Raw genomic sequence first — 17,063 nt, 5'->3', positions numbered from 1 at the left:
AAAAATCTTGATATCCTATTTTTCATCAGATATCTATATCATAGGTACTTTTGAGGAGCATGAGAAAATTAACAGAAACCCTCTGTGCTCTGCCTTGGTGGTCTCTCAGCTGGCCCTCTATTGTTACGAGCTTCACACAAGCTGCTAGAATAATTCCCTTAGTTAAAGGCCTGATCATTTCCAGCTTCTACTCAGAAATTCTGATGACTAAAATAATTCACAACTGTCAATTGACCAGTACAGAGGCAGAACACTAAAGTTTAGATTCCAAAATCTAGGAACTAGACTACAGTTTTTCAATGATGTATGGAATACTGTATATAAACCCCAAATCAAATTCATTTTTTGTTGCGTCCCTCGACCAGCAAGGAAGACACGACCCGAACTCTTCTTCAAGCAGTTTATTCAGGAACCTTGAACAAGCTTCTTCTTCCGCCTCCTTCCCTCTCCCATCCCTCTTATAGCCATCAGCACACCAATCAAAAGCAGCCAAGTGGCAAGGATTGATAGGTACAGCAATGCGGAAGCCGGAAGGGAGCTCAGCCATCTCCTTATTAGGAGTTGTTTGTTTCTCGCCAGTCCTTCCGGGAGAAAGGAGCCGGCGCCATCTTTAGGGCGCGGTGCAATGGCTCCCCACAGTTCCCCCTTTTTGTTTTAGAACCAGGCATCTAAGGATTACAGGAGAAGGTAGAGGTCTGTCCCCCACTGCCAGGCATCCACCTGGAACAGCATCCTTTTCGCGGGGTTGGGATCTGGGGTGCCAACCCACATGCAGACAGACTTGCCTTCCAGAGAACGTAATGGCTCGTTCTCTCTGCAGTGCTTTGCCTTGCACCCTGCACCCATGCCTAGCATTCAAGGAAGGCCAGCCATGCTTGCCGCAATTGTCCAGCCTCAAGGGCATAAAAGGCTTGAGCTATCATGGCCAATTCCCGCCGATAAGCTGTCCTCATCCTGCACAAACACCACAGGCAAAATAACACAACAAGTAACAGCAACCCCGTCAAAGCTCCAAGTCCCGCCCACTCCTTCAGGTTGGAGACGGCTGTGCAGATCCAGGATGACAATCCAGATGCGAAGGAGACATCCACACGCGTGGAGTTGATGGTGACCATGGCAAGGCACAGTTGCTTCAAGGTGTAGTCAAATTCTGCGGACCAATTCTGCAAGAGCATCTGAGACAACTGTTTAGAGTAATTTGCTGCCTGAGTCATGTTATCGTACTGAACAGAGGTCACACACAACCCTGAAAATTTCCACTCACATCCTAGCTGAGCAAGCTGCCAGAGAGTATCCACCTGCTCCTGTACCAAATCCACACGCTGATTAACAATCATCAAGCCTCCCTTTATATGTACATTTAAGGATGTCTGAGTATCCAAAGCAGCAGCCATGGAGGCCGTCAGATTATTCAGGGTATTAGCAGTTTGAACTGTCCCTGTGAGCGCTATAGCAGCTGTTGTAGCGCCCACAGCTGCAATGGAAATGGCGGTTATAACGGCTGCAGTAACGATCCCAATCAGCAATGTTATAATGAAGATCGAGGGGCTGCTTTGTGACATTGTCTGTTTGCCGCACCAGTCGCTCAGGTAACCATCGAGAATATAGAAACATGTCCACGTCCCCATATTAAAACAGGGTCAGGTCCATACCATTGAGCAGTTAAAGGGTCTTTCTACTTCACATAGACTTGTTGTCTTTTGGTTTCAGGATGCCAGTGACGATCAGCTGCAGTTTTCCCTTGATTATCCAGTATTAGAAAATTTAAAATGAAAAGAGCATGTGATAGCCATTTTTGTGGGGAATATGCCATGGTCCCGTATTCCCCCTTTTTTATTTTTTGTAAATAATTTTTTAATGTGGCATGTGCTCGTTCCACAATACCTTGTCCCTGGGGATTATAAGGAATCCCGGTGATGAGAGATGTGGAAGTTAGTACAGAAGTGCTTAAAAGAGTTGGAAGTATACGCTGGGCCATTATCAGTTTTTATCTGTATAGGGGTTCCTAGAACAGCAAAGGCCTGAAGGCAATGAGAGATGTTTGGCAGCCTCGCCGCATTGCGGGGTGGCAAAAACAAAACCTGAACATGTATCTAAAGAGACATGTATGTATTTTAGTTTACCAAATTCAGAAAAATGGGTAACATCCATCTGCCAAAGCTTAAGGTTTGGACATTGAGGTGATGCAAATCATGACCATGGGATGCTTCTTAGACTTTGTCAGTCCCTCTTTAAAGGATCTGGCTTCTGAGCCAAGGCTGGAGCAGCTAGAAAGAAACATGTTTATAACTGAAGCTTAGCATCATTTCACATCTTGGCACCACTTTTAATCTAAACAGCCCGATTGGTTATTATCTCTGCAAGATGAGAGATATATCTTTTGACATCTCCAGGGGCCCTCTGGAGATACCAAAAGTCCAGAGAATTTAGAACTTTGATTTTCAGAAAGTCTGTTAAAGGTGCCAAGAGAACTTAGAGTATCTGGTCAAAATAGAATTCCTTAACATTTAGTCAGGGCGATTTTAACACTTTTAGACCAGATCTGATCATAATAATATTTAACATAACTTTTTAAGACTTAATACTTTTTATCAATCATAACTTAACAGACAGTAGAGTACACATTTACTTGGCAGAACATGAATTTTTAGGTAAACCAGAAATACAAAAACTTTGAACATAAGAGTTAGCACATGAAATTATCACATAACTCAGAACTATTTAACAGAGTTAAACAGAGCTTACACGACCTAACTTTAGAAATGGCAGAGTAACTGATTAAGCAGACACTGTTAAAAAGAGACGTTACAGTTTTTGCAACAACAGATTTTAAGATTTACAATTGAGACCATTTCCAGATAATTAATAACATTAGTACACATTTTAAAAAATCCCATTGTTATAACAGAAGATCAGACTTCAACTTTAGGTTAGTGTAATTTTGGCATTAACATTTAACTTATAGAAAACTCTGTAAACAATGTTTTAAAATCGTAAACTTTTTACAACTTTTCATGACTTGCTCACACCTTCTGAAACTTTATACCTGTAGTTACTTTTACAGTCTTGAATTATCATGTATGGACAACCTATGAGAATACATGCTGGCAAACTTAAAAGTCTCTCTTATCAAATTTAAGATGTTAAAAGTACACATAATACGTTTTCCATATTTTACTTAGCACCGATGCCTGGATAACTTAAAACACTGAGCTATTAATGAATACCACACCATTATCTGAATTAAAAGTCAAAATTACATTTCCATGCTTTTAAGTAACATAAGGATAACACCACTTGGGCAGCAACAGTCACTAGTGCATATTTACAACTTTGAAAAGATCTTCATCCTTAAGAGAAACAAGTTTAAAGCATATCAAAGACATGTAAATGTAAAACTGAGCAAGTGAACCAAAGGGCGTTTGCATTAACCCAATTTTCTGAACCAATCTGTATTGGCTTACTTGAGTTAACAACATAAAGGCTTGTATACACAGAATTTACTCTCATTTTTATAAGACTACTTTAGCTGAAAAGCAAAAACATGAATACAACATAGATTTGACATCATTTACTACATTTTAATACACTTTGTATAATTTGAATTGACTCAAACAGCTGTTACTTTAACAAATTTAGAGTCCCATCCTTTGAGAGTTCCAGGGATCCGACTGGAAGCCCCAAAGTTGAAAGACTCGGTTTAGAATTTAAACTATCAGAGAGTCAAACCATTTTAGTCAAAAATTAGTACGTTTAACCAAGGCTGTGGACTAGATCTGATCAAAGTTAGGTACTCACTCAAACATTAAAGATATAACGTAAACAGCTTCATGGTGCAGTTTTTCCAATCAAGACTCATACTGGCAATAGAAAAATGCGAAACCTTCAAGACACATGAAAACTCTCATTAGATAAGTTAGCTACAGCAGCACAGAAAAGAATTGATTATCAGCGTATGAGCCCATTGCTTAAGTTTTTATTAACTGTAAAGAGAAAAACCCATCAAGTTGGAAAGGGTTATCGAATTAAGACTTTTCTCTAGGTCAAGATACCTGTGGAATTTTTCCTCTCTCTTTCTCCTGGCCTGTCGCGTCCCCCTTTTTGTTTTAAAAGATATTCTTTCAGTGTGCGGTGTGCTCGCTCAATTATGCCCTGGCCCTGAGGATTGTACAGCAATCCATGGACAAGTTGAACCTCCATTTTTTGGCAAAAGGTGGTAAAGGTTTGAGATGTATATCAGTTTTTAGCACCAGGGGTCTCCCCCAGGCGGCCCATGCATCCAGACAATGAGCAATCACCTGACGTTAGGGATGCAATTGGGCTAGAAGGTTTAATCGGTCCTGCGGTTTCCAATATCTTTAATGCATTCACCAGATATAAGGAATCTGACAACAAGTTAAAGGCAAAAGAGCACTGCTTAAGGACTTCAATAACTATTTTTAATTTCACAACTTGAGGTGAGCCTGGCTGAAACTGATGAAATACCGGGTCATTACCCTCTACCATATAAACCCCACAGCCTGTTTTTGACCCATCCGTAAATATATTTGGAGCACCTGGTAATGGCTCAGCGGCTGTAATTTTTGGAAATCCTCATTTGCCGATTCAATTCCCGTACTTGCTGTATACCAGACTCTTTGTTATCACCACACTCTTCAGACTCACTGCTGCTTTCTGAGCTACTTTCTGCACTAGTACTACTTACTAAGGAGGGGCTGCGCAACTCGGAAAGATCGGGGTACAGTTTTTTCCTAGTTCTTTTCTGACTCTCCTTCAAAGTTTTCCCTTTTTCACTGGCAGCTCTCTCGGAGCGCTCTTCCTGAAGCTCCTCCAAGGCAGCTTGACCGCTCAGAATAGCTTCACTATACCGCTCATCCTCAAGGCATGCTCGCACTAACTTCCATATTGGTCTCATTCCCCTTTCGAGATTACTCTGTTCGAATGCAAAATCCAAATCCCTGCCTAGTTTGTCCCATGAAGGGATAGTAAGGCTTCCCAAAACCCCATACCAGGGTGCAATGGTATCACAGTTACGTAAAAACCTATGCAACGTACTAGGCTTAAGTTTCAAACCGTTTTCCCGAAGCAGCGCATTCAACGCCAGAAAAATTGGATGGGACTGTGAATTACCCACCGTCAAATATTGTACTCTTTCCCTGGCCACGGGTCAGAGTCCTTCTGCTTTTGTCGCAGAACTTCCTCTGCTTTAATCGCAGAGCTATCCTCCCGCTATTGTCGCAGGACTTCCCGCTCTTATCGCGGATCCCCACCTTATTTTCCTGGGGGACTTACCAGCGCTGCCCTGACTGCAGGAAGTTCTGAGTTCGCGTTTGAGATGGTTCCCCGTACGGGCCACCAGTTGTCGCGTCCCTCGACCAGCAAGGAAGACACGACCCGAACTCTTCTTCAAGCAGTTTATTCAGGAACCTTGAACAAGCTTCTTCTTCCGCCTCCTTCCCTCTCCCATCCCTCTTATAGCCATCAGCACACCAATCAAAAGCAGCCAAGTGGCAAGGATTGATAGGTACAGCAATGCGGAAGCCGGAAGGGAGCTCAGCCATCTCCTTATTAGGAGTTGTTTGTTTCTCGCCAGTCCTTCCGGGAGAAAGGAGCTGGCGCCATCTTTAGGGCGCGGTGCAATGGCTCCCCACAATTTTTCACCATTTTTCTCTTCTGCTTACATTAGCCTTAATCAATTTTTTTCTCCTATAACTCCCTCTAATAATTTACAGTTTCCTTTGGACAACTGTTTCCTTGCATTCTGCAAGTATGATACTCATATCCTTAGTCTCTGAGTCAACAAATGCATTGGCAAAGGAAAAACTGTGATTTTGAGGCTTATTTCTTTCATTTCCAAATGAGTATATATGGTTACATGTGTGTGTGTGTGTGTGTGAGTATAAGCATATATATATATATATATAATATATATAATGGATGTGGTTTATCACCCAAATATCAATCAATATAACATCCTATATCTAGAATAAAGGACAAACTCTTATGGTCAGCCCAAGACAGAAAGAAACAGCATTTGTGGCAAAATTTCATGATTAAAACACTAAAAATATTATAAATAATAAGACTAAGAGATAAGTAAGGGCTTCTGATGCCTCAAGCCAACTTTTGATTAAACATGAACTGAAGTTTCTACCGTCACAATTGCATAAAAAAGGGGTTAAAAAATAAAGATGTACAGACTTGAAAAGAAGGAATAAAATCATCTGTAATCATAATGGCATCAATTGTTATAAACTTTCCTCATAACACTGCTTTTGCTGTATCCCATAAGTTTTGATACATTGAATTGTCATCTTCATTTGCTCCCAGAAACTTTTTGATTTCTCTTTTCATATCTTAAATGACCCACTCTTCATTCAGGAGCATGTTATTTACTCTTCATGTATTTGCATATTATCTAAAGATTCCTAAGTTGCAGATTTCCAGGCTTATTCCACTGTGGTCCGAGATGTATGATATGATTTTTTTTTTTTAATTTGTCGGGACTTGCTTTATGGCCTAGCATGTGGTCAATCTTAAAGAAAGTTCCATGCACTGATGAGAAGAATGTGTATTCTACAACTATAGAATGGAAAGTTCTGTAGATATCTGTTAGGATCACTTGGTCTATAATGAAAACTAACTCCATTGCTTCTTTGCTGATTTTCTGTCTGGTTGATATGTCCACTGCTGAAAATGGGGTACTGAAGTCCTCCATTATTATTGTATTTGAGACTATGTCTATCTTTAGATCCCTTAATGTTACTTTTAAATAGCCAGATGCCCTATAATTAGGTCAATAAATCAGAAAGACACCGAATAAATGAGCTATCAATGCATCTCAAGAATCTAGAAAAACAACAGGAAACTTAACTCAAAATTAGTAGGAGAAAAGAAATAATTAAAATTAGAGAATAAACAAAATTTAAACAAAAAATACAAGAGATCAGAAAAACTAAGAGCTGTTTTCTTGAAAAAATAAATAATATTGACACATCATTGGCCCAAGTAACCAACAAATGAAAGAGTAGACCTATGAAAAAGTAAATGTAACAGCAGACACCACAGAAATAAAAAGAATCATCAGAAATTGCTACAAAGAGCTCTATCCCAATAGACAGAGAAACCTAGGAGAAATGGATAGACTCCTGGACACTTACAACCTACCAAAATTGGGCTATGAAGACACAGAAAATCTAAACAGATGCATAACCAAGATGGAAATTCAATCAGTTGTAAAGACCCTCCCAACAAAGAAAAGCACAGGAGTGGATGGCTTCACTTTTGAATTCTACCAGACATTTAAAGAACTAACTCCAATGCTTCTCAAGCTATTAAAAAACAATTGAAAGACATGGAATTCCCCCATTTTTTTTTCTATGAATCCAGAATCACTTTTAATTCCTAAAGCTGATAACATGCAACAGAGAGGGAGAAGTAAAGACCAATTTCCCTGATGAACCTAGAAGCAAAATTCCTCAGCAAAATTCTAGCCAATAGAATCCAACAACACATCAGAAAGATAATTCACCCAGACCAAGTGGGATTTATATCTGCTATGCAGGGATGGTTCAACATTCACAAATCAATCAATATGATACATCATATTAACAAATGAAAGAAGAAAAAAACCCTATGATTATCTTAATAGATGCAGAGAAAGCATTTGATAAAATACAACAGCATTTCATGATGAAAACTCTAAGCATATTGTGAATACAAGGAACATTCCTCAACACAACAAAGGCAATTTATGACAAACCCATGGCCAGCATCCTATGAAATGTGGAAAAGATGGAATCATTTCCACTGAGATCTGGAACCAGAAAAGGATACCTATCAACGTATGCTATTCAAAGTAGTCTTGGAAGTTTTAGCTAGAGCCATTAGGCAAGAAAAAAAATAGGAATACAAATTGGGAAGAAGAAAGTAAAAGTATACCTATTTGAAGATGACATGATTCTATAAACAAGGGATCCAAAAAACTCCAAAAATAGACTATTGAAACTCATAGAAGAGTGTGGTAAAATAGCAGGATATGGGGGCCGGCACCATGGCGTAATAGGTTAATCCTCTACCTTTGGTGCCAGCATCCCAAATGGGCACCAGGTCTAGTCCTGGCTGCTTCTCTTCCAATCCAGCTCTCTGTTATGGTCTGGGAAAGCAGTAGAAGATGGCCCAAGTGCTTGGTCCCCTGCATCCACATGGGAGATGGGGAAGAAGCACTTGGTTCCTGGCTTCAGATCAGCGCACTTCAGCCATTGAGGCCATCTGGGAGAGAACCAACAGAAATAAGATCTTTCTCTCTGTCTCTCCCTCTCACTGTCTGTAACTCTACCTCTCAAATAAATAAATAAATAATTTTTTAAAAATAGTAGGATATGAAATCAACACACAAAAATCACTCACCTTTGTATACATAGACAGTGACATGGCTGAGAAAGAACTTCTAAGATCAATCCCATTCACAATAACTACCAAGAAAAAACAAATACTCTGGAATAAATTTAATCAAGGATGTCAAAGATCTCTATGATGAGAATTATAAAACATTAAAGAAACAGAAGATACAAAAAAATGGAAAAATCTTCCAAGTTCATGGATTGGAAGAATCAATATCATCAAAATTTACATACTTCCAAAAGTCATTTATAGACTCAATGTTATACCATTCAAAATACAAAGGACATTCTTCTCAGGTACAGAAAGAATGATGCTGAAATTAATATGGAAACATAGAGACATGAATAGCTAAAGCAATCTTATACAACAACATAAAAAAGGCAGATGCATCACAATATCAGATTTCAAGACATAAGACAAGGCAGTTACAACTAAAATAGTCTGGTACTAATACAAAAACAGATGGATAGAACAATGGAACAGAATAGAAATGCCAGGATCAATCCAAACATCTAAACCAACTTATGTTTGACAAAGGAACTAAAGTCAATCCCCAGAGCAAGAAAGTCTCTTCAACAAATGGTGCTGGCAAAACTAGATTTCTACATGCAGAAGTATGAAGCAACACCCCTAACTTACATCTTACACAAAAATCTACTGAAAATGGAATAAAGACCTAAATCTACAATGCTATACCATCAAATTATTAGAGAACATTGGGAAAACCATGTAAGACATTGGCATAGTCAAAGAATTCTTGGAAAAGGCCCTAGAGGCACAGGCAATTAAAGCCAAAATTGACAAATGGAATTACATCACATTAAGAAGCTTCTGTACTACAAAAGAAACACTCAGCAAAATGAAGAATCAACCAATAGAATGGGATAAAGGACTTGCAAACTATACGACTGATAAAGGATTAATAATCAGAATATATAAAGAGATCAAGAAACTCAAGAACAAAAGAACAATGCAGTTATTTATTGGCAAAGGAATTAAACATACATTTTTAAAAAGAGGAAATCCAAATGGTAAACATACACATGAAAAAATATGCTCAGGATCGCTAGCTGTCATGGAAGTCCAAATGAAAACCACAATGAGATTTCACTTCACCCCAGTTAGAATTGCTTTCATACTGAAATCAACAAACAACAAATCCTGGCAAGGCTGTAGGGGAAAAGTACCCTAATCCATTTTTGGTGTGAATGTAAACTGGTAAAGTCACTATGGAAGACAGTATGGAGATACATCAGAAATCTGAATATAGACCTACCATATGACCCAGCCATCGCACTCCTGCAAATTTACCCAAAGGAAATGAAATCAGTATGAGAAAGTGTTATCTTTACCTCCATGTTTATAGTACCTCAATTAACAATAGCTAAGACATGGAATCAAGCCAAATGCCTGTGAACTGAAGACTGCATAAAGAAAGTATGGGATATACGCCATGGAATACTACACAGTGGTAAAATGATAATGAAATCTTGTCATTTGGAACAAAATGAAATGAAACTCAAAATCATCATACTTAGTGAAATAAGCTAGTCCCAAAGAGACAAATATATGTTCTCCCTGACCTGTGATAACTAATAGAGCACCTAAAAAGCAATGTGTAGAAGTGACATTGACACTTTGAGGAGCAATGACTTGAATAACCCTTGTCTTGACTGCTGAGGTATAGTCTTTTTTTCCATACTATTTGTTGAATTCTACTTAGCGCAGATTTAATAATGTGTGTATAAAATTTATTAAAAATAGATCTTAACAAATATGAGTGGAAATAAGAGAGGGAGGAGGAAAAGAGGGGGAGTGTGCATGGGAGAGTGGGCACAGTGGAAAGAATCACTATGTTCCTAAAGTTGTAATTATGAAATGTATGAAGTTTGTAATTGTTAAGCTGTATAGTTCTGCAAACATTCCTGTGGACTTACTCCTAAGGGTACAGTTTAAAAACTTGCAATGGGATCCCAAATCCCCTTAAGCTGGGTAGTGAAAATAGTATTTTAAGTGTTAAGGTAATCATATGGATAGGATTAATTGTCTAGTAAAAATAGTAGATAGAATTAAAAAGAAGTGAATGCTCCAACATGGGAAACAGTCCATACAGCACATTCATGGAATGACAATTGTTTTAAATAGCACTCTGAACTCAGATTCAGCCCTTAAGGCATTCTGGTCTGGCTACAAAGCCACTAGAGCATTTCAAGCATCAAAGCTAAGACACTACGGCGAAATGTACATGAAGGACTTCTGTGGGTGAGACCCCAGTGGAAAGAAGTGGTCATGAAAGAAGGATGTACTTTTATCTGAAAGGAAGGGAGGAGAGAACTTCCACTTTGTTTATGGCCTTGTCTAAATATTGAAGGAGTTTGTGGATTCAAAAGGCCTATGCAGCTCCTGTCAAGAGCCTCTGGTGATCACTTATGGCATACATAAGAGTGTTAATTGTTAAATTAACAACAGGAGTCACTGTTCACTAACTTCTCATGTAGGACCTCTGTCCTGAAAGAGTTGTATAATGAGAGATAACAGTAAAATTTGTTCCCAAAGATTTATTTAACTTTACTGTATTCAGTGCAGGATATTCTTATGTCTCATAATTTTTAGTTATGCCTAGTTGTCCAACTCCATTTTTTTCTTAGGTGCTTCCTTAATTAATGATGAAGCTTGTTTTCAAGGACTTACTTTCTTTTAATGTATTAAGTGGAGGATATTCTCATGTCTCATAGTTATGTCTAAGTGCTCAAAAAAGATGTACCATTCTTGAGTGCTTCCTTGAAGTTAATTAAGTTTCTTTTAAAAAAAAAAAAAAGGTAGTGAAATTAACTTTGAGATGCAATGACTAAACAGCCCTGTCTTAACTATTGAGGAACATTTTCTGTGTGTGTACAAATTGTTGAGCACGTTATTTGATATAGCTTTGGTCTTCTGTGTTTAAAGTTAATTGAAAATGGATCTTAGTGGAGAATAGAACTGGGAATGGGAGAGGAAGGATAAGGAGGGATGGAAGGTTAGGTATGGTGGAAAGAATCATGATATTCCTAAAGTTGTACTTTTGAAATGCATGATGTTTGTATTCCTTAGATAAAAGTTTCCTTTGGGAAAGAAATTGTTAAAAACAACAAAAAATATTAAAAATGGCATCATCTAATATATATATATATGTATATATATATATATATATCTTAAGGAACACACCCACCCCCACACACACTTAAAGTAAATTAATTTTGTACAATGCTTACATGATACAAGGTACTCAGAATTCTATTTCTATATACTACCAATTAAAAATCAAAACAATCACAATTATAAAGCAGCTTGATTTACAATAGCATTAAAGAGAAGAAATAAATTTAACAAAGGAGGTACTATACTATTACTGAAAAGTGGAAATAATTATTTCTAACTGGCAGGAAGCTTCCCCCTCTCCATTTCTCCTTGTCCTCCCCTTTCATCCCCTGCCTCCTCCCTGGATTGGTTGGCCAACTAAAGGACTTGATGTATATAACTCCTGTCCCCTTTACCCTTATAATGTGGGGATTTCCCCTGGCTTTGCCTCTTCTTTGTGCCTTTGGCCTGGGGTGTATCTCCTCCCTCCCTTCCATGTGCCTTTCTTCACCTCTGCAGTCTCATTTCTCATGATTTTGCAAATTATATTTTGTTGCTTTCTTGCCCACTATTGGCCCTCAGTAATAGAAAGAAGAGAGGTGACCTAGAGAACCTCAGATTCTCAGTTAGGGATTGATGTAGCTTTTGATTTTAGCCACAGCAAGCTTTTGTCCAGTAGCATTATGTTGGGATTTTGCAAAAATCCCATTCTGATAAATCTCGAAATGAAGTTAATGGGAGGAATGCATGGTGTGACTCTTGTTCTTTAGTTGCCCACAATTTCCCATCATCTCTGAATGGGTCATAGGGAAGTCATCTTTCCTGATTTCCCCCTTCTTGCTAATATTGCACCCTCTTGCTTTAGCAGATTGGGTTAGAGGAATCAACTGCTATGCGGGTTGATTTTTTTTTTTTTTTGGATCCTTTTCCTTATTTGCCTTCTACTCCCCTTAATCTGAAAGCTCTGTTCAATGCAACTGGAATTCTTTATCCCCCTTTTCCCCTTCCCTTATATATTGAGGCTATGGGGTAGGAGAAAAGTGCACAATTCACCTCCCTTCCCCATATGTTAAAACTCCTTATTTGCCTTCCCTCCTCCCATTTCTTCCCATCCCCTTCTACCTTATGTTATCCATGACCCCCGGAGCACACTGCACAGGGGAAATTGCCCCATCCCCATCTGACTCAACTCTTGGTTTCTCTTGCCCTCCTCTGCTTTTTTCCCGGTGTTCTCTTTTCTCAGTGGGATGTGGGTAATAGAACAGCCATGGGCTTTTGGGGACCTTTAACTGTTTTTTTTCCCTTCTCTCATTTGTAAAAACACTAAACATTCAATTCCAGAGAACCAAAAATCCCACCTTCTCATCGAACACTAGTAAGGGGCATGCCTTCTGCTCCATATCTTTCCTCATTTTCATTCTCTCTTGTTAATGCTTTTAAAAACAAATGAGTTTTATTTTATGTAAATAAAGTTTTTAAAGTGTGAAAAAAAAGAAGTAAATTAACAATACTCTGAATTAATGAAAAGATCCCATTTTCATGGGACAGGAATCTTCAGAGTATTAAGATGACAATATTCTCCAAAGTGATACAATTGAAAATACAGTAATAAATTCTTACATGTATGATTAATTTAATTGGGTAAAGCCCTTTGCAACAAATGGTGCTGCAAAAACTTGTCCACACACAGAAGAATGAGCTTTTAACCTCTACTTCAATGCATGTACACGAATTAGCTCAAAGTCAATTAGATATATAAATGTAAGAACTAAAGCTATAAAACTTTTAAAAGAAAGCTTAGATCTAAAAATTTACCACCTATGATTTGGCATAGGTGCAAACTGTTGAAATCTTTACTTAATGTATGCTAAACTGATCTTCTGTATATAAAGAGAATCGAAAATGAATCTTGATGTGAATGGAAGGGGAGAGGGAGTGGGAAAGGGGAGGGTTGCAGGTGGGAGGGACGTTATGGGGGGGAAGCCATTGTAATCCATATTCTGTACTTTGGAAATTTATATTCATTAAATAAAAGTTTTAAAAAAAAGAAAAAAAGAATTCTTGCCACATTTATATGACCAAAAATCAAAAAATTTGATCCAAAGGAAACTATTATGTTTTATTTCCAAATGTGAAGGTGCAGAATGTTATTTCCCAGATTTGCTTAGTCTGATACACCTGCTTGTAGAAACAAATCATTTATACCATAACCCAGTGGGCTAAGCTGTGCTCTGCCTACGACACCTGCCTGCTTCCTAAAATTCGTTTCTCATTATAATGCTAGTTCTTCCAACCCATGTCTGCTTACTGCTCAAGGCCAAGACAATCTCACCTATGAATTGATCTGACAATCAAAGCTGCACTGCAGCTTTCATTTTTCTATTCTATTTCTGGTGATCTTATTTCAGTAGCTGGACAACGAAATGATGAAATTCTCTTTCATTCTAGTGATCACTGAACTGAAAATGTGCAGTTGAAGTTCAGCTAGAATCGGTAAATGCCTTTTACATTTGAATATATAATAGTTTACTATTTTCTGATTGTTATGTGAGTAATCTTGAAATGATGGTATTTACTACCAAGCATAAAAAAACCCACACATTATGAAGCTTGTAGTAGCACAACACTAGCAAACATCTTTGCTAGAGGAGATTGCACTTTATTTTTTTAAAGATTTATTTAGTTATTTGAAAGGTAGAATTACAGAGATAGAGAGAGAGAGAGAGAGAGAGAGAGAGAGAGAGAGACTGACTGGTCTCCCATCCACTATTTCAACCCCCAAATGGCCACAATGGCCAGAGCTGCACCAACATGAAGCCATGAGCCAGGAGCTTCTTCTGGGTCTCTCACATGGGTGCAGGGGCCCAAGGACTTGGACCATCTTCTATTGTTTTCCCAGGCCATGGCAGAGAGCTGGATCAGAGGGGGAGCAGCTGGGATTGAACCAGCAACCCTATGGGATGCTGGCATTGCAGGTGGCGATTTTACCTGCTACACCACAGTGCCAGCCCAGAGAGATTACATTATTTATCTAGCCATATAATATTTGTTTCAGGAAGTTATATTTGCACCCTTAAACTGTGAACAATCAGGACTGGCACTGTGGCACAGCAGGTTAAAGCTCCAGCCTGCAGTGCCAGCATCCCATATGGGCACCAATTTGAGTCCTGACTGCTCCTCTTCCAATCCAGCTCTCTGCCATGGCCTGAAAAAGCAGTAGAAGATGGCCCAGGTCCTTGGGTCTCTGCACCCATATGGGAGACCTGGAAGAAGCCTCTGGCTCATGGCTTTGGATCTGCTCAGCTCTGGCCATTGCAGTCATTTGGGGAGTGAACCAGCAAAATGGAAGACATCCCTCTCTCTCTGGCTCTGCTTCTCTCTGTTAACTCCTCTGTCTTTCAAATAAATAAAATAATTATTAAAAAAAATAAAATAAACTGTGAACGATTCACTACACTTGCTATAATCTACCCAGCAGAATATATGATCTAATTATCTTCACATAATAGATTCACCAGCACATATATGTTCTCTCATTAGTCAGAAAGTATTTATTTTTTCTTGACTTCTTGCTCGGAGAATACTAGCATTTGAGTTCTTTTATATATTCTAATCCAGATATTACCTGGAATTCTATCCTCAGTGAGAACTGCAGGATTGCATGTCTTTTTAAGTTAAAAATTTGTGATGGTATTAAGGACCTTAATGGATTAGGAAACCTCTGGGAGCACTAGAATTTTTATTTGCAATACACAAGAGATTATTCATTACATTTAGTGTACAGATTCTGAAAGCTACCTGTATGCTTCACGCTCACCTCTCCAGTTTAGAATCACTGTCACAGAGGGCATTCCAAAATATTACACTTGTGGTTATGTGGTTGGTGGTGGTAGTGGAGATAATTACAAGAAATACATTTTCAAACATTTTTGTTGTTGTTGTTGAAAGCCTGCTTATGACTTTCATGCTTTTTCAAAAAGGAATTAACTTCAATGGATAGTGCCAAGGACTAGAACCCGGATTATCGGCACCATGGGCAGAGGATTAGCCAAGTGAGCTGTGGCGGCGGTCGCCAGGAGTATTGCTAGAGAGAATTTCATAAAATTTTCCTGATATTTTCCTTTGAATGAACACAGAAAAATTTTCACAGGAAGACAATGAGCTGACCCTAACGTGAGCCCATGAGACACAAGAATTTCAGAAAGTTGGTTCTACTTCTGTGAAAAGAGAGTACTTATGGGTATGATGACATTTTATAACTTAAAATTTTATAGTAACAACCTATTGTCAATATCATTAAAAAGCATCATAAATGCATCTGATGAAAAAATTAGTTGCTTCGGAAGTGCTCAGTTTTTATCTTCATCAATTTTCATTTGTAAATATTGAAGGTGGGAGTATTCTGTTAACCTTTCTTAATAAACATCATTTTGCTTCTATTCAATGTCTGAAGTAGCTGCTCCATGTGAAAATCAATCTATCTATCTATCTATCTATCTCCTTGACTTGTGGCTTACGTTTGGTTTTGACCAATGGAGGGCACCAATAATAGGAAAAAAAAGTAGAAAATTTATTCAGCCGGGCCGGCGCCAAGGCTTACTAGACTAATTCTCCGCCTTGCGGTGCCGGCACACCGGGTTCTAGTCCCGGTCGGGGTGCAGGATTCTGTCCCGGTTGCCCCTCTTCCAGGCCAGCTCTCTGCTGTGGCCAGGGAGTGCAGTGAAGGATGGCCCAGGTGCTTGGGCCCTGCACCCCACGGGAGACCAGGAGAAGCACCTGGCTCCTGCCATCAGATAAGCGCGGTGCACTGGCCACAGCACGCCGGCCACGGCGGCCATTGGAGGGTGAACCAACGGTAAAGGAAGACCTTTCTCTCTGTCTCTCTCTCTCACTGTCCACTCTGCCTGTCAAAAAATAAAAAAAGATAAAAAAATAAAAAAAATAAAATTTATTCAGCCAGCATATAGTGCTTCCACAGTTTTCCCTCTATGAAGTTGCCTGGAAAAGCTTAATCAAAACCTGATCACCATTTAATTAAAGACCGCGGCACCTTTCAAATGCCCCTTCCAAATTGCTGTGTTCCTGTTTTCCTGCTCAGATTCTGACTGTTTGCCTTTACCTATATGGATATTGACCAAGCCCTGCTATTAGCAACCCCTTGATGTTGCACTGCCACTTGGGTTTATCAACAACCCTCCCACATCTTTATAAATTGCTCACTTATTATAAGCTATAAATATTCAATGTAAATATGCCATCTCTTTCTTACCATAACAGTGAATAATACAACCCATATCCTCTGCATTAATTCCCACACAGAGTTCATTGTGTTCCTCATCTTTCTCTTCTCACATGCCTTGAGTGTTCCCACTCATATACTCCCTGTCTTAATGTGCAGTAGTCACATGACACCAAAATCTGATATGGATATTATCTTCTTTTTTATTGTCTCTTTTATCTATACCTAAGCACTCATGATTGTAATAGAAAATGTTGTTTTTTAGTGGGAAATCCTATATTGTAATACCTTTTCTCATTGTTTT

The 17,063-nt window shown here is 38.7% G+C and overlaps 1 protein-coding gene across 1 annotated transcript; it reads right to left on the bottom strand.

Annotated features, from left to right (window-relative positions):
- Positions 1–386: 386 nt before the first annotated feature.
- LOC138847025 (endogenous retrovirus group K member 24 Env polyprotein-like) lies at positions 387–5,615 on the bottom strand. The gene is made up of 2 exons (XM_070064554.1): positions 5,293–5,615; positions 387–3,883 (listed from the first exon to the last, which is right to left on the bottom strand). Exon 2 carries the CDS (start codon positions 1,626–1,628, stop codon positions 849–851), a length of 780 nt encoding a protein of 259 aa, XP_069920655.1. The 5' UTR covers positions 1,629–3,883; positions 5,293–5,615; the 3' UTR covers positions 387–848.
- Between the last annotated feature and the right edge of the window lie 11,448 nt (positions 5,616–17,063).

This window comes from Oryctolagus cuniculus, chromosome 1 (assembly GCF_964237555.1).
Source record: "Oryctolagus cuniculus chromosome 1, mOryCun1.1, whole genome shotgun sequence".
In the NCBI taxonomy this organism is placed as follows: domain Eukaryota; kingdom Metazoa; phylum Chordata; class Mammalia; order Lagomorpha; family Leporidae; genus Oryctolagus; species Oryctolagus cuniculus.
This window is presented reverse-complemented; position numbering and strand designations above follow the sequence as displayed.